General features: G+C 54.8%; 2 protein-coding genes across 7 annotated transcripts; one reads left to right on the forward strand and one right to left on the reverse strand.

Annotated features, from left to right (window-relative positions):
- Window positions 1-406: 406 nt before the first annotated feature.
- On the reverse strand, window positions 407-3,278 carry LOC132656000 (keratin-associated protein 10-12-like). 3 transcript variants are annotated; one of them, XR_009593957.1, is made up of 3 exons: window positions 2,941-3,278; window positions 1,673-1,741; window positions 407-619 (listed from the first exon to the last, which is right to left on the reverse strand). XR_009593957.1 is itself a non-coding variant. In XM_060390554.1 (2 exons), exon 1 carries the CDS (start codon window positions 2,636-2,638, stop codon window positions 1,715-1,717), a length of 924 nt encoding a protein of 307 aa, XP_060246537.1. In that variant the 5' UTR covers window positions 2,639-2,762; the 3' UTR covers window positions 407-619; window positions 1,673-1,714. The 3 variants fall into 3 exon arrangements, 1 of the variants encoding a protein (XP_060246537.1); XR_009593956.1 differs by lacking the exon at window positions 1,673-1,741 and having other exon boundaries at window positions 2,793-3,278; XM_060390554.1 differs by lacking the exon at window positions 2,941-3,278 and having other exon boundaries at window positions 1,673-2,762.
- Window positions 3,279-7,202: 3,924 nt separating this feature from the next.
- On the forward strand, window positions 7,203-16,506 carry Mb (myoglobin). Of its 4 annotated transcripts, none has more exons than XM_060389172.1 (4): window positions 7,203-7,430; window positions 9,561-9,663; window positions 14,271-14,493; window positions 15,920-16,506. In XM_060389172.1, exons 2-4 carry the CDS (start codon window positions 9,569-9,571, stop codon window positions 16,064-16,066), a joined length of 465 nt encoding a protein of 154 aa, XP_060245155.1. In that variant the 5' UTR covers window positions 7,203-7,430; window positions 9,561-9,568; the 3' UTR covers window positions 16,067-16,506. The 4 variants fall into 4 exon arrangements, with proteins under 4 accessions (XP_060245155.1, XP_060245154.1, XP_021492439.1 ...); XM_060389171.1 differs by lacking the exon at window positions 7,203-7,430 and adding an exon at window positions 7,484-7,893; XM_021636764.2 differs by lacking the exon at window positions 7,203-7,430 and adding an exon at window positions 9,307-9,475.
- The last annotated feature ends 698 nt before the right edge of the window (window positions 16,507-17,204 follow it).

Raw genomic sequence — 17,204 nt, forward strand, 5'->3', positions numbered from 1 at the left:
AAACAAGATCAGGGCGATGGCCATATCAGTGGGGATGTTGGCATGAAGGGGGGAATTCCTGCAGGGTCCCACCCCTAAACAAGGAACTACAGGCAAACGGTGGAGATGGAGAATTAGCCTCTCCCAAGAGTGCGCCTCCATATTGGTTGCCAGCCTCGAAACCATACACACACCACCAACATAAATAGAGGCAGCAGGTTGTGTTCATATATGTGTGCACACACATACATGCACACACATATGTATACAACAAAACCATAATAATGGGAGGCTATCAGCTTGAGAGGGTTTCCAGAGAGGCTGAGAGGAACTGGAGGGAAGAAAGGGATGTATTGCCATTACAATTTAAAACATTTTTTTTTTTTTTATTAAGAGGCAAAACCAGAAAATAGTTATACAAGCCAGGCGTTTAGTGATAACACATCATGAAATAAATTCATTTTAAGACAACTCTCCAGGGGCTGGGGAGATGGCTCAGCGGGCAGGGGCTCCTGCTGCATAAGGACCTGAGTTCGAACCCTAACACCCACAGAAAGAGCCGAGTGTCGCCATCACACCTGTAATCCCAGCACTGTGGAGGTGGAGACAGGAGGATCGCGGTGTTCATCGAGAGACTCAGCTGCAGAGAAACAGGTGGGGAGCGGTAGAGTAAGCCTCTGGCATCCTCTTCTGGGCTCAGGTGCACAGGTACACAAGCACACAACATACACAACACACAAGCGAATACATACACAAGCACACACAACACACAAGCACGCACACACGCACACAACACAGAACCCCGTCGACGTCTTTCCCGGAGTACTTCTAAATGAAAGAAAAATTAATAGGGTCCCATCTTTTGGGACCTAACCCGCCAACCTGGGTGATTTAGTTTTTGTGTTTGGGATAACGGGTGAGCCAAAACTTTTCAAAAAGATACCTGAAATAAAAGGGCTTGTTGAGGCACTTTAGATGTTACCCAGGAAAATGACCCTGGGACAAGTCCTCACAGATCAGAGCGGAAGCGGCCGCTGAGCCCGGAGCTAGAGGTATTTTTATAGAGAAGTGGGGGACTATGAGCCTGTGTGGCCGCTAGGTAGATAAACAAAGAAGGAAGAGCTTCGGGGGAGGGGCAGGGGTGAGGAGTGGTGACTGCTGCTTCTGAGCTGCCGGGTAGAACTGTCTGGAAAGCTCAGACACAAACAGGCCAGGTGGCCCTGGTGGCCAGCTGTGACAGGATCTAACCAACTAGTGTACATTCAGAAAGGAGGGGCAACCTTTTCTGGTTTTGTCTGATTAACCTCTCTCGCTCTTCTACCTTTTACCCTTCAAATGTGGAATATTCCAGACTTTTCCTTCTAACATGTCCTCTCCTTATTCTGCTCATAAGAACCTCCCACTGGGGCAGCAAAATAGTTCAGTGCGTAAAGGTCCTTGCCACAAAAGCCCAATGACCGGAGTTCCGTTCCTGGAACCCGTGCAAAGGTGGAAGGAGAGGACTTACTTTAAAGTTCCCCGTGTTTTCGGGACATGCATGACCCTGCATATCACACACACATACATTCAAACACACTATATGTATGCAATACACAACATACATGTATGCTTGTGTTGATGGAACAGATCAGTCTCTCATGGTTCCTCAGTACCTCATATCCCAGTGTGCAATTATAGGGCACCTACTACATACCACACCTTGCTGCGGGTTTCCATCTGCTCCCTGCTTTGACACTCATGATGAGGAGCTGGGGAGCTGGTGCTGCGGATGAGAGTGGTGGTTACACAGACATGAGGCCCTGAGCTTCAAACCCCAGCACTCAGGGAAAAGGTTAGGCATGGCCACGTGTGCTCGTGACCTCAGCGCTGGGCATGGGGTGGCTGGAGGGACAGGCTGATTGCGGGAGCTTGCTGGCCAGCCTAGCCCAACAGAAAAGGAACAGGCTCCAGGCTCCGTGAGAAATCTTGTCCCAGGAATAAAGTGGAGAGTGATAGAGCAGCACAGCCCTCTGTATGTCCTCCTCTGAATGCCACATGCATGCCTGCACACACACACACACACACACACACACACACGTCTACACACACATACAGACACACAGACATAATACACACAGACATACACACATACAGACACACACAGACATACACATATACTCACACACATACAGATGCACACAGACATAATACACACACAGACACACTCAGATACATACACACATACACACACAAACATACACATACAAACACACAGACATAACATCATACAGACACACACAGATATACCCATACTCACACACACAGATATAATACACACACAGACACACTCAGATACACACACATACACACCCAAACATACACACATACAAACACACACAGACATGCACATACAGACATAACATACATACACACATAGACATAATACACACACAGACATAATGCACACACAGACATAATGCACACAGACATACTCAGATACATACACACACAGAGACATATACATAGACACACATACATACAGACATACATACTCACAGACATGAACATACACAGACACACATAGACATACCCACATGCAGACACACACACAGACATACACATACAGAGACATACACAAAGACACACATAAACACACACATACACAGACAGGCATAGACATATACCCATACAGACAGACAGACACACACACAGAGACATACACATACAGAGGTACACATAGACACACATACACACACAGAGAAACATACACATGCAGAGACACACACACACAGACACACAGACACACATTCAGGATGGCTCTGGAGGAAGCACACCTCTTAAAGTTCTCCTCTTACAGCCGGTGGGCGAAGCGAGGCTGTCACTCCTCTGGGTGGAAGATGGTTTAGGATGCCACCAAAGCCAGCCCGCGGCTCCCCAGCGTGCTCACGCCCAGCTGAGCCGCCCTCACTGCCCTTCACACACCTGCTAAAGCAACCTTTGCTCCACCACGTTAGAGTCCAGGGGCCACTTGTCCCTCCTCAGCCACCGGAGATAGCCAACCGCAGAGCCTCACTTGGTCCATTGTGCGCCCTCAAGTCCTCGCCTGGTCCTTCCGCACAGGCTCACTTCTCTTGGTACCCATGCTCCCTGCTGCCTCCTGCTCTCCCCCTCTACCCACAGGCCACTCCACAAGCCAGGCACAGCCTGCCGGCCCCTCCGCGACCTCTGAGACCCTGAGAGCCAGGAGCGCGGGCAGCTCATTTTTTAACAGCGTGGAAAGCATCACCGGTGTTGCAGGCCCGGGCGCGTGAGCGCCGAGGCGGGCACACGAGCGTGTCGAGCTGCCGAAGGGGAGCCGGCCGGTAGCGGCAATTCCTCCAGTTGCCACTAGGTGGCAGCAGGTTCCCCTCCCCTCCGGTTGACCGCAGAAGGGAAAGCGACCATTTCCTTCTGGACCCTGAACGGAATCCAAACGTTAAAATAAGCGTTCAGAACGCCGGGGCCCGGTGCTTATTAGTGCGGCCAGGAAGATGAGAAGGCGAGGAGCAGGAGCAGGAACTAAAATCAGAGCACCGCTGAACCACAAAGCGCAGACACCGCGGGCTCTGATCGTGGACTTGCTGGATGACCTTGAACAAAATTCCTAACCTTTCTTTTCTTCATGTCTAAGAGCGGGCACTATGAGAGTGTTTACCCCAAAGGAGGGACTCTGGAGGGTGGGGGGCTCTATGAACAAAAATCCCTGTGTAAGGCCCCTATGTGGAAGATTGGCCGACTGGTTAGAGCCCTGGAGAGTTGGAGTGTTGCAGATCCAAAGCCAGCCTTGTTTTGGCCTATCTTCCATATCCTAACTCAGCCATGTACCACGCACCTCTCTTCATCTGATCATTATCTTCCTACCACCAAGTGAAGCCATTGGCTTCCAACAGCCCCACATCCAGGAACGCCTCCAGCTGGCATTTGAAATCTAGGGTTCCCCGTAACACGCTTTACCTGCCGCCCTCGCCAATGCATTTGCTGAGTGCCTTGATTCATTCTTTTAGTCTCGCAGAGTCTGGGAGGTAGAAGGGGAGAATGAGGAGTTCAGAGCTAGCCTGGGCTACACGAGATCCTGCGTAAAAACAAACAAAAAAACAAGGACACAGACCGGTCGCTGACATACCCCTCCACAGTGAAGGGTGTTCACGCAGGACACAGGCTCGGGAGGGCACTGCCTCCCCGCCTCCACACACTGCCAGAACCAGCAGCTCCAGGTCCTACTCACACCAGCGGGCCGCTGGGCAGAGCTGACTTCATTGTGTGTTCCTGTGGACAGGGCCTTCCAGCTCCGCTCTGTCCCCAGCTCCCCAGCGCTATCAGGCGGCCATCTACCAGAGGACACCTAGTGGGAAGCTGGAGGGGGCCGACAGGCCTCTCAGCATCTGGACATGTCCCTGTCTTCCTAGCTGTCTCCGCCCCAGATATCTGTGACCCTGGAATCTAGAAACCAAGGCTCTAGAGATTGTAAAAACAGGAGGCTTTGGCATGCGAGAACTTTTATTGACATGTGTGTGTGACGTGAACCCCTATTTTCAGCGCTGGTCGCTCTTGTTTGGCTCAGTGTAAACGGTCTCTCCTGGAGCAAGACCTGTGTTTTGCACCCATAAGTCTCTTAGCACTCACAGAGTAATTATGGGGTTCTACTTGTCTAGACCGTCTGCACCCCAAAGCAGAGATGTAAGGGGACCAAGCCTGCCCTGGAGCCTGGAAGGCGAAGGGGGCATTGCCTTCAAGGAAGCAGAGGAGTGAGCAAGCCCTGTGGAGAGGGCCTGGCTCATCCGGGTGATGGGTCAGCAGGGAGTGGGGGAACTGGAGAGGGGGAGAGGGAAGGAGGCTGGTGCCCCAGGCCACACCTGTTGACTGGGACAAGCAGATCCTGTGTGCCTGCCAACCTTCCAACAAGCCCCTGAGGGCCTTCAGGGAAGGAGAGGCCTGCGTGCAAACTGTATTTTTAGCTCCCTGTGCGTCTCCCGGCCCCTGAGGGGCACCTTCCTCGCTCTCAGCCTTGGTCACCAGCTCGGGCTCCGGAGGATATCTGGGGGACAGGTCGGCATAGTTTTGGTATGCCAGTGGCTGAGAAGGGCAGTAGGTGGTGAGCTTGTGAGAGATCTGAAGAAAGCCCGGAGGCTCCCACACCCCGTCAGGGTTTCCCGGGACCTACCAACCTCAGGTTTGTTGTGCATGTGTCCTGGCCCGTGACAGCCAGGGGGAGGTCTTGGCCAGGGATGTGTCTGAGCTGGAGGTAGAAGAAATCAGGCAGAAGCCCTGCCCAGACCAAGGAGGAAAGAGGGAGGGGACCCAGGCTTCAGGAGTCAGAGCGCCCACTCCCCCCCCCATACACACTGTGTCATCAGTCCCTGGAGAGCCTGAAGGAGCCGCTTGTTGGCTGCCCAAAGGCTCTCAGGTTCCCAGGGCACCAAATGAGACTGGGCCCTTGAGTGAGGTGAGGTGTGCAGCTGCCTGGGTACCTCACTGCCCAATGGCCATGGACAGACCGAGCTCCTGGCTTGCCTTGTCCGGTATGACGTACGTTCAGAATCCTCAGAAGGGGTAGTCTGGACAGGAAAAGCTGGATGAGCTTTTAGCAGCCTCAACCCACTGTGTGTGAGCTTTGACAGGCTCCCTGTGTCCCAGAAGCAAGCAGAGTCCAAGCCAGAGAGCGAGTGGCACGCAGGTGTCTTTTGGGTCGATAGAAAGCATTTGAACGTACAGCCCTGGGCAGTATCCACCGACCCTAGAAGCATCAAGCGGGTACCAGGTGGTGATCTGTCAGAGGACATCCAGCGGGACATGGGATGGAACACACTAAGAAACCTCTCTAGCACCTAGACAACACCCTCCTGTCATTCTAGATGAATCCACCCCTAGACGGCTATGATCCTGGCGTCTAGAAACCAAGGTTCTAGACAGGTAAAAGCAGAAGGCCATGACACACGAGAACTTTCACCCTTGGGTCTTGAGACTAGTGGGTTTTACTAGTCTCAAGGTTTTTACGCTTGGGGATGCTAAACGCTCTGGGATAGGCCGAGTGTTGGGCTGGCTGGGGAATTTGGCTTGTCCCCTGGGGGTCTAGCAAACCCACGTGGGTGTGTGTGCGACGAGGGCGTGCAGAAGTCAGGCGTTAGGGCGTCTTGCTCACCGGCTTCCTCACGGTGGTTCTGCCACCTCCTAGCCTGGCCAGGCTGCAGCTGTCACAGGGAGACTAACAGGCACCAAACAGAGAGGCTGTTGGCTCCAGGTCTCCATGGCAACCAAGAGGCAGGCTCTGTTGTGACGGATGTGTCAGCACACCCGGTTGCCCATGCCGCCCCGAGAGCTTACGGTGAAGCTTTAAAAGAAAGTCCATCTACTTTGGAGCCACAGGTTTCTCCAAGCAGGCTGGCTCAGGGGGCACCTGTCGAACCAGGTGACAGCTCCTGGTGAAACGCCTTACCCCACTGAGGGACGGGTGAGAAGGCTCACTTTGGTTACCATCAGACAACTCTGGGGAGCTGGAGACAGCGGAGCTGGAAGGTCCTGTCCACAGGGACACGCCATCAAGTGTGAATTCTGCACGGGGTCCTGCTGGTGTAAGGACCAAGAGATGCTGGTTCTGGCAAGTGTGCGAAGGCAGCAAGCCAGTGCCCTCCCCAGCACGAGGCCTAGGTGGACTGGCCAGCCGGGGACAGTTGGCCTCTTTTCTTCTGCCTTCCCCGCCTGCACCCGGAACTCGTTTTTCTGTGATCAGATGTGGAGTGGGGTGGGGGGAGCTGCAGAGGCTCAGCTCCTGTAAAACCGGCACTGACCAGGCCCTCGGTCCCTGGCTGTGGGATGAGGGTAAACAAAGAGAAAGATGAATGATACATGAGCGTTCGCTCTGGAGCCCGAGTCGCCCTGCTTGGCTGGCTTGGGCCCTGATGGCCAGCAGCCTAGGCATGAACGGGGGGTGATTCTTGCCTTTCAACTCATCCACACTTGGCTGATGTTCCAGAAGGACGTGGGCATGAGGTTCACAGTTCTCCTGTTGCGTTTTCCCACTAGCCACAGCCCTGTCCGCAGTTTGAAGAGCGGTCTGACTGTCAGAGCGAACAGCCCCAGCTGTTCGGGTAGAGTCCTGTTATTGGCTGCCCTGAGTCAGGCGTCAGCCCTGTGGTTGGTGGCTGGCTTGAAGGGCTCAGTCACGTGGTCTCACAGCGTCGCTCCCCACTGCCGCCTCGCCAGGGCCCACTGGAGCAGTGGTCCTCAGCCTTCCTAATGCTGCGACCCTTTAGTACATTTCCTCATTATCATTTCTATCGCTGCTTCCTAACTGTGATGCTGCTACTCTTATGAACCGTGATGTAAATTTCTGATACTCAGGATATCTGAGACGTGACCCTTGTGAGCGGGTCATTCAACCCCAAAGAGGGTTGCGACCCACAGGCTGAGGACCACTGCTCTGGAGAGTCAGGAAGGTTGGTAGTCACCGCTGACACCCCCAGAACAGAGCCAGCCTAGGCAGACACATGTGGTCTGCTCTTCCTGAGCTAGGCTGTAAGCGGGATGGCGTGCTTACAGTTGGCAGTCGGATGGGACCTTGCCAGGGAGACACTTTTCAACCTGAAAAGCCCCTGGGTGTCATCTCGCATGCCTTCAGTCCAAGCATTTGGAAGATGCGGGCAAATTGCCGTGAGTTTGAGGCCAGCCTGGGCTACAGAGCAAGTTTCAAGCCACTCAGGGCTGCATAGTGAGACCCTGTCTGAAACAAGACAAGGCAAAAAACCAGGATGCCCTGCGCAAACAGAAGTGTCCAGGCAACCTCCTGGACGGGGCACCCTCCTCAGGGGCGCCACAGGATGTCCTTAATTCTGTTGCTTGAGCATGTGACAGTGCGGCTGTCATGCCATGTGCTCTCCGAGGTTGTTGACTAGACGGTAGGTAAGTGATGGGTGGGTAGATGGGGGGAGGGTGCATGGAGGGATGAGGGATGACGGATGGATGGACAGATAGACGGATGGATGATAGAGAATGGATAATCGATGGGTGGGACTTGGGTGAAGGATGGAGAGTGGATGGTTGGATGCTAAATAATGGGTGAACTCTGGGCGGATAGGAGGGTAACGGATGAAGGGTGGGTGGATGGATGATGAATGGGTTGATTGAGGAGTAGCTGGGGACGGGGTAAGTGCACAGAGGAAAGGATGGTGACAGCTGGCCGCTGGCTGGCCAATAAACAGCTGAAAGACGGGAAGCTGGACAGGCAGGTGGACGCTCAGTCCAGCCTGTCTTTCTTGTAAAGCCAGACCGGTCTTTTATTCGACAGCGTTTCTTCAGCTCAAATTTGGTATAGACCCCTGTGTAGACTTCAAAACATGGGCGAATAAAGCAGACTTCTGAACCCTCATAAAACCCAAAACAATATTTTAAATTTATTTTTACGTTTGTGTATTGTGTGAGGGCGTACTGAGGATGGAATTCTCAGCCATCAGACCCGGGGGCAAGTGTCTTTACCCACCGAACCATCTCTGGAGCCCCCAAATAAGGTTTTCAAGAGCATAAACTGTGGGTCCAGTCTCACCAGAATCAAATGCCGGCTGTGTTATTCATCCTCGGGACCCTGTCAGTGCTCACCCTGAGGGCTCCTTGGGGGATTGTTAGAACTAGTCGAAAAGAAGAAGACCTGCACCTGGCAGGGTCTGAGGGTGCTCGCAGTTACCACCCTGCTGGAAGCGCCATGTGATACAGCAAGGGTGGTGGTGGGACAGGAGGTCACACGCAAAGGGAGGGAGATGAGGTTTCACGGGGCATGGCAGCCCAACCTTCGGAGGGAGCAGGGGCCAGGCCCAGAGCGGGGCCTTCTTTAAGTCAGAGACTTGCCTGGGTTTAAGTGCAGACCCATTGAGGCTCCTTCTTACTCCCGGCTAGGCTTGGAGCATCAGGAAAGTATGAGGGGGTGGGGAGGGGCAAGGTGCCTCAGTGGGTACAAGGGCTTGCCACCAAGGGGATCTGAGCAAGATCCCTGGGCACTTCTAAAAGGAAAGAATCCACTCCTGAAAGTCATCTTCTGACCCCTGCGAACATGCTGTGGCACGCGTGCATGCACGTGTGCTCACACACACACACACACACACACACACACACACACACAAGAAAAAAAGAAAAGCAGTCAGAGAGTGAAAGGAGGAGACCTCCGGGGGCCAGCAAGATGCCTGTGCCCAAGCTTAGAAACATGACAAGTCCCCTTGGGGCAGCAGACAGGGGGAGAATTGGGTTTCAGCTGCTGGCAGTGGCCTCTGTGCCCTTTCTCTGGGCTTGTGCAAGTCCAGACAGTGGCCTGGCTGGCTCCCACTCCCCACCCCCTATTGCCCCAAGCCGTTCTAGCTCCCCACAATGGCACTTGCCCCAAAATAGCTGCCCATGTGCGGGCCAGAGAAAGGCAGAGATTAGACCCCTAGGGGGTTGAGGAGGGCGGCAGGAGGAGCGTGTGGCACCCAGTGATCCTGGCCAGACTAGCATCCGGGTAGGTATAAAAGCCCTTCAAGGACCAGGTGGCCCCAAACCGTAGCTGACAGCCGGCCCACACTCATTCTTTTTGTCCTCTTCAGAAGTCGCCATGGGGCTCAGTGATGGGGAATGGCAGCTGGTGCTGAATGTCTGGGGGAAGGTGGAGGCTGATCTTGCTGGCCATGGACAGGAAGTCCTCATCAGGTAAGAGGAAGAGACCTCCCCCCCTTCCCTTTACCTGTTCCCTAAGGATAACCAGCCTATGGCTGCGAAATGGAAGCTGGCAGGGTACACCAGTTGGCTGCAGTGATTGAGGCTGTGTTGTGTTGCGTTTGCTTCTAAGTGTTGGGGATTGGGGTGGGGAGAGGAAACAGGGGTCCATCCGTCCCAGCTGATGTCAGCAACCGAAGCAAACCTGAGCATCAGACAGCCCACCAGAAGAATCTTATCATGGCAGACAGGATAATGAAGGCAGCGAGAGATCTTGTCTACTAGTGTGGAGTGAAAGCTTGGATCATGCGGTTGTCTTCTGCTGCAAGGCATTCCTAGACAGGCCCAGAAAATTGCAGATTCTGAGCCTGGGCAAGAAGAGAGGGCTGAGGCTTGCACACAGGGCCTCCCTCCTCAGTACCCATCCAGAGGCTGGGGCTCTTCCCTGGGCTCTGGGCTCGGCTGGCTCAGAAGCCTGGTGAGATATGTGTGAGCAGTAATTTTTGGCTCTGGGAGATGGTAGTCCCATGGCCATCGGCCCCTGCAGTGTCCTTGAAGCTGTAGTTCAGAAATGGATTTCTTGCTGCTTACAATCCAGGTGAGTTTCCCACCTGATCTCAATGTTCTTGAGTACTCCCTTAGACTCGGTCTGTGCTTGGGGAGCAAGGTCATCCGAGGTCAGAGCCCTTCAGGCAGCCATACCGGAAGGAGGCTCGTCGGCTGCTGGAACACCTGGCTATCTCAGCTTTTCCCTGCCTGTCTTTCTCTCCCAAGATCCCTTTAGATGCTGGGCCTACAGGCCTGGCTAGCTGGACCAACCCCCACCCCAAGTTGCTATCAATTCCTGGGCCACAGATTTTCTGTGTGACCTTGGACAAAGTTGTTTCTCCTCTCTAAGCCATGTTTCTGCCTTGGACTGTTTGCCACGGTCTCTGAGACCCCTGTCACTCTTGAGTGCCCTGAGATTTGGAATCCTGCCCTCCTTTGCTGTGGACAGCAGGCTGTTGGGGGCAGGGTTGGTAGAACAGAGTCTTGCAAGACTCCAAGGCTGCCAGGTCCTGGCCAGTGATTTAAGGCTTGAAGGAGACCCAGGGTATTGTGTCATCAGAGAGATAGTCTTCCCTTCCTAGGGGAGTAACTGAGGCCTGCCAGCTCCCACCCAGTTCCCACAAGGGCATGACACCCCGCCACGTCTCAGGCTTGGGTCATGGGGCCACACCAGCTGCTCCTGCCCTCTCCTGTTGGGGGCACAGGGAGGTGGTCTCCCAAGGCGGCATGCCAACTCCTAAAGTATCGCTTGGGCTCTGGGCTCCTGGTCTGTCCCAGACACCAACCCCAGCCTTGCCTGCAAGGTCATTCCTGCACATACCTTAGCAGAACTCTGAGGCCTGGGCTGGTAAGCACAGAGTTCTAGAACAAGGAGATCCAGCAGTGAGCAGAGGTGTGGGCTCCAAGTGAAAGGGGCTGTTCCCTCTGAGCCCGACCTCACCTCTTCCTGCCCAGATCTTTTCTGGTTCATTTGTACTTACATTTTTTTTTAAAGTTTTACTTATTTTATTTATTTATTATTATTTTTTTGTGAGTGCTTTGCCTCCATTTATAGGGATGATGCATCATGTGCATGCAGTGCCCAAAAAGGCCAGCAGAGAGCACTGGATCCCCTGGAACGGGAGTTACATATGGTTGGGAGCTGTCAGGTGGGTGCTGGGAATTGAACTCCCATCCTATAGGAGAACAGCAAGTGCTCTTAACGACTGAGCCATCTCCCCGACCCCTATGATGACATTTTCGCTGGGGAACGGATTTGGGAGTCAAGAAATGTTTGAGAATGACTAGAAGTGGCCGCAACTCTCCACACCATGAGAGAACTAACTCATAGAGCCGCAAACAGCCTGTGTCGGTGGCTGGCAGGCCACCCCTGAGGAAGACTCCTGCTGGCAACAATGGTGGTGGAGGTGGAGAGGAGAAGAAAGGAGTCTAACAGAGAGAGGCCCTGTGTTGGATCACCTTTAGGAACTCAGGCATTATATCTAACCGAGCCGTTTAGCAACTTGTCTCAAATAACGCAGCTAGCAAGAATGCGGATGGGATTCCAGCTGAGACTTCCTCGCTGTAGGCGACCCTTCTGTCCACCAGCCGTGTGCTCCTAGGTGGGGGTCTAATTTTAGAGGCCATGAGAGAGGCAGCTTCCCTTCTCTGACCAGCCTGACTGCCTGAATGCTGAGCCTGGCCACCTGGCAACAGGATGAAGAGGGGAACCCCGGGAAAACATCCTTGGTCTCTTCCACAGGGGCTGAGTTGGGTGTGTGGGCTGTGGATCACTCCAGAGACCCCATCTGTGGAAGTCAGGGTTCAGGGGGGCAAGGGGCTGGGTGGGGGTCTGTACTCCCCTGTGAGGTGACCAAGCCTAATCCTATTCTGCCCAGTGCTGGGAGAGGGCGAGATTGGGGCGAGTCTTCTTAGAAGCTAAGGAATCGGTTTGGTTTCCGTTCAGTGAGCCAAGATCCAGAAAGGCTGAGTGACTGTTTCAGCCTCACACAGGACACCGGAAACTGAGCCAGGACCAGAATGTAGTGTCTGGAAAAGCCTCAAGTCCACGTTCTTGCCCTCCTCTGGCCCCATCCATCATGGTGACCTTGGGCTCACCTGTGGGTGTCGGGCCTCCTGTCTGTCAGCGGAACTCAAGGGTCATTGTCGCTAGATAATAATAGTCAGGAGCTCAGGGACCCTGGACAAGGTGCCAGAGACAAGCTGACAGTGACGCACGCAGCTCTGGATGGGCTCCCGGGGTGCCGCTGTGACACAGCCATGACTGGGGAGAGGCCCGCCCGACCTTCCTGGCACCAGCTTGTGTGCGTGGATCTTCACACACATGAAGAACACACTTGTATGTTTGTGTGCAGATCCCGCTGAGAGCATGTGGGAGGGGATGGGGCCGGGTTTGTATGCTATCATTTACAACGGGGATGCCATTGCGTGATAGTGACAGGGCCCACGTGATCACCCCGGGGGGGGGGGTGAAGGGGAAGCCACAGGGCCTAGCTAAACCCCTGCAGGACCCTCAGGCTTCCTGTGCCTCAGTTTCTATAGCTGTCTCATGGAGTCTGCCGCACCAGCCTCTTGCAGCGGCTGACCAGTGATGGCTGCGTTGGTTGTGGCTTGGAATCGCAGAGCAAGAAGTGACTGGCGTGCGTGCATTCCTGACATCATGCAGTTGGAATGAGCTCCTGCAGTGGGCAGAGCTGTTTGCTGACATGCTGTGAAGTGCTTGAGTGACGGGGAGGCCTGTCTGTGACGAATGACGTGGAAGAGGGGCACAGAAGGACTGGCCTGAGCCACTGGACTATGCCAAGCACCCATCCACTGGGGAGCATTGCGTCCCTTTTGTCCTGCACTGTCTGAGGACTGACAGCGATGGGGGGAGGGGTCACACAGAGAGGCAGGGCTCCCATGCTTCCTCTGCTGTCTGTGCCCTAGACCTCTCAGCTCCTCCTCTGTGATGCGATGACAGAATCTGCTTTGGGTGTACCGTGGGCATCCTACTCCCCCGTGGGATTGTGGGACAGGGGCCATGGGAACTGGGTGCTTCCTGCACGACTTTAGTGCACAGAGGAAAATGTATATGCTCATAACAATGCTAGAAGGAAAACACAGAGTCTGGGGAGCCATGTTCACCCTAGTGAACACGTCAGGGTGGGGCTCTAGTGGGGAACAGCTGTGAATTCCCGTACTGTCCAGTGGCCCTGACACCCACCTGCTGTGACCCAGGGCAGGCCATCACCCTCGATGGGATTTTATTTGCCCATGAGTGGATCAGGGATTGGCCTCCCTGGGGGAGGCTGGTGGCTCTCGTAGCCCTCATCATCTTCCCAGAGCAGGGCTCGGGCTGGCTGGGTGAGGTCAGAGCTCACGAGGCGGCAGGCGGGAGCAGCTGTGGTCTTCGGTGGGCCCGCTTGCCATCATCACTGGGAAATGGATAAGGTGGGATCTGAAGTCTGGGCCGGTGTAGCAGGGTCTCTCGGCCAGGAGGTCCAATGGTCATGTTTTGGTGTCTTCAGGTCGGAAGTAGTAGAGGCATTCCTGACAGAGACCTGGGGCTGGGGAAGGGGGGTGGGGCAGCTTCTGAGTCATCTGGATCCTCTGGCTGCCCGGCTTCTCTGCACACCAGCCCTGCGGTCCTGCTGAGGATGTTTCCATCTCAGAGTATGAATGTGACCCTGAAGGTAGGTGTGAGCCCAGCATTGAGCCGGACACACAGATGCTTAGCCACAGCACACCCCACTGTCCACTCTCCAGGTAACAGAGAAAATGGGGTGAGGAGGCCCTGCCCTTCTCAGTAACCGACAGGAGAAGAGGGTCAATGCTACTGATGATAACGGAAGAACAGCAGGCATTTGTCCCACACGTACAGTGCCTGACGCCGGATGGGCTACCTCACTTAACCCGTTGGATCAGGTTGCATCACCCCCATTCCTTGTGGATGCAGAAGCAGAGAGAGGTGCGGTGAATCGGCCCAGGCTGCACAGCTGGGAAGAGACGCAGCTGGAGCCTGGTGGCCTCCACACTCTACCCATCTCACGCCATCCCTCCCTGCCCCTTAGGCTGTTCAAGACTCACCCCGAGACCCTGGAGAAGTTTGACAAGTTCAAGAACCTGAAGTCGGAAGATGAGATGAAGGGTTCAGACGACCTGAAGAAGCATGGCTGCACCGTGCTCACAGCCCTGGGCGGCATCCTGAAGAAGAAGGGGCAGCACGCTTCGGAGATCCAGCCCCTGGCCCAGTCACACGCCACCAAGCACAAGATCCCTGTCAAGTACCTGGAGGTAGGCAGCCGTGGTCGGAGGGCTAGTCTCCAGGGGCAGAGCTGCGATCCCCAGCTTAGCCTCTCTGTGCAGACTGGCTTGCTTTCTCCCCACGAGGCCCAGTTTCTCCTCTGAAACCTGCCCCAACCCTGTTCCCCTCGAGGGTGCTGAGGGCCCACCCAGCGTCCTGTTCAGTGTCTGTCTCCAAATGCTGAGTGAGCGCTGCAGTGTTAAGGTGTGCCTTCTTCCCAGAAGCAGGGGCCCTTGTTGTACCCACTGGACAGATAAGGAAACCGAGGCACAGACAGCTCGTGCAAGTCACAGAGGCAGGATTCCTCCTCCCCTCCCCGAGGGTTGTGTCAGAGAGCTGCCGGGGTGGGGGTGGGGGCGAGGGGACCTTCTGTTTCACTGATGCATGGCTGCCCTACTCCATGAGGTGGAGAGAGGCCAAGAGCCCCCAGGGGGTCCCCTCAGTCCTCCTTTTGCAGTTGGAGTCATAAGGCAGGGCAGGGCCAGCTGCCCTCTCCCAGCTCCCTGAGGGTGGGCTCCACCCTTTTGGCTGTGTCTATGAACCATGAAGCACATTTCACAGGCGCCCTCTGGACGCACCTGTGTCCTGCTCTCCTCTCCGATGTGTCACCAGACAGTGAAAAAGATTCAGACAGCAGCTGCACCTCCCACTGCTGAGGTAGCAGGGGTGTGTCCCACGGTCCCCGGGACCAACCTGCTACATGACCTCAACTTGGTCACTGGGAAGTCTCCTCAGTAAGGTGCCACCCCTTGGTACAGCAGCCAAGGCTGTGTGGGACCAAAGTTCATGTCACCAGTGATAAGCGCTGTGAGTGACAGTTTCAGCGTGAGCCTTTGGGTCCTGGGCAGCCCCAATCTCCACCTGGGCGATGAGGGTACCTGATCTCACCTGCTGCCCTTCCCTTGTCAGTACCTGGGACCGCAGGCTCAGTGTGAGCCTGAGTCAACAGTCATCCTCAGCCCTAAGTTCAGAGATGAGATGCGTGCTGGGAAAGCCTCCTCCCGGTGTCCTGACTGAACACAGGTCCTGGGTGGGCTATCGGACCCTGAGCAGGGCATCTTGTCTGCAAGCTCCTCGTGGACTGGCTGCTGGGAATGCACTCTGCAGTGGTCAGGGGGTGGGGGTTTCCAGAGAGCCCCCCTCCCCAGATTCAAGTGTCCCTTCCTGGTTGTGTGACTTCAGCACGTAGCTAAAAAAAAAACCTATCTCTGCCTCAGTTTCCCCATCTACAAAGCAGGGATGATGGTGGTGGGGTTCAAAGGAGTTGGTTCACAATGATGGCACAGAATGGCACCTGGGACATCCCAAGTGTGCGGGAAATGGTCCTGGAATAAAGGGAGGGACAGTAGGCGGATGCCCCCTCAGCTCATGGCTTGTTCAGTCCCGTGACCTGTAACCTCTGTCCCCTTCTTGCAGTTTATCTCAGAAATCATCATCCAGGTCCTGCAGAGCAAGCATCCCGGGGACTTTGGAGCAGACGCTCAGGGCGCCATGAGCAAGGCCCTGGAGCTTTTCCGGAATGACATCGCCGCCAAGTACAAGGAGCTGGGCTTCCAGGGCTAAGTCACCCGCTCCCACCGCCCAGCCCGCCCACTGGCACCCAGTGCCATGTAGCAAGTAGAGTGTGCCATGCCCTAGGTTAGCAGAGAGCAAAAGAGGGGAGCACAGTGTGGCATCCAGTGACCCCACCCAGTCTCCTGGGGACAGGGCTCTGGGTGGCATCACCCAGGAACCCAGAGGTGCAAAGTGGCCGCTGCTTCCTCAGCTAGGTTGGGTCGTGATCAATTCTCCTGTCACCTAAGTCCCAACTCACTTCCTCCTGGAAGTAAGGAAAATCCTTCTTCCGCTGTCACATGTGACCCCAAATCTAACTCACTGACTACCCGACCCTGACCTTTGAATGAGGTCGAGGGTTGCTTAGAGGAGTGGAGGGTGGAAAAGGGGTCAGCGAGCATCAGAAGGTTCCGCTGCTCAGCTTCTGACCCGCCTTGTTTCAATAAAATACCCTGAAACTCCTTGTTGTCTCTGCCTGTTTTTTTGTTGTTGTTGTTGTTTTGTTTTTGTTTTTGTTTTTTGTTTTTTTAAATCCCATCCAGCAGGGAACACCCACAGGCATCCCCGGAAGAAACGGGAAAGGTGTGTTCTGGGATTGCAAACAGACAGAGAGGATGAAGGACAGGCCCCTTTCTGCAGTCTCCCCAGTGGCAGGCACACGCTGGGCTGGGTCCAGGGACAGGAAGGAGAGGCCCCCACCTGGGCTCTGATCAGTGTCATGATGGACGGAATACAGGCAGGTCAACTGACCTTGACGGCATGGGCATCAGTGCCAGGTGCCCAGGGCAGGAGACAGTAATGAGATGTCTCTGTGGATTCAACAGCTGAGGCAATGTGAGAAGGTCACCCAGCCAGGAAGTGGCAGAGCTGAGAGCCAAACAGTGGCCCAGAAGGCAACAGAGCCAGTGGTGGACAGTGGCAGCTGCTGACCTTCTGGCCAGTGAGAGGACAACTGGGAGACACTATCCAAACGTAGGATGGGAGAAGAAACCCGTGTCTCCCAGTGCAGACTGCGCTATGGAACATCTGAGTCTCACCAAGGACCCACAGCAAGCCCATTGCTGGGGCTGACACAGTCAGGGATCAGCTCAGCCACCAGCCCTCAGCAGCCAGGTAGACAGATAAGCAACACTGAAGAGCAGAGAAA

This window comes from Meriones unguiculatus, chromosome 8 (genome assembly GCF_030254825.1).
Source record: "Meriones unguiculatus strain TT.TT164.6M chromosome 8, Bangor_MerUng_6.1, whole genome shotgun sequence".
In the NCBI taxonomy this organism is placed as follows: Eukaryota; Metazoa; Chordata; class Mammalia; order Rodentia; family Muridae; genus Meriones; species Meriones unguiculatus.

What these genes read in the sequence shown, in the direction of transcription:
- LOC132656000 (XM_060390554.1), bottom strand. Translation starts at nt 2,638, where the DNA reads ATGTCTATGCCTGTCTGTGTATGTGTGTGTTTATGTGTGTCTTTGTGT.
- Mb (XM_060389172.1), top strand. Translation starts at nt 9,569, where the DNA reads ATGGGGCTCAGTGATGGGGAATGGCAGCTGGTGCTGAATGTCTGGGGG. An exon ending in GGACAGGAAGTCCTCATCAG is followed by an intron (nt 9,664 to 14,270) that starts GTAAGAGGAAGA and finishes CCTGCCCCTTAG; the next exon opens with GCTGTTCAAGACTCACCCCG. An exon ending in TCCCTGTCAAGTACCTGGAG is followed by an intron (nt 14,494 to 15,919) that starts GTAGGCAGCCGT and finishes CCCTTCTTGCAG; the next exon opens with TTTATCTCAGAAATCATCAT.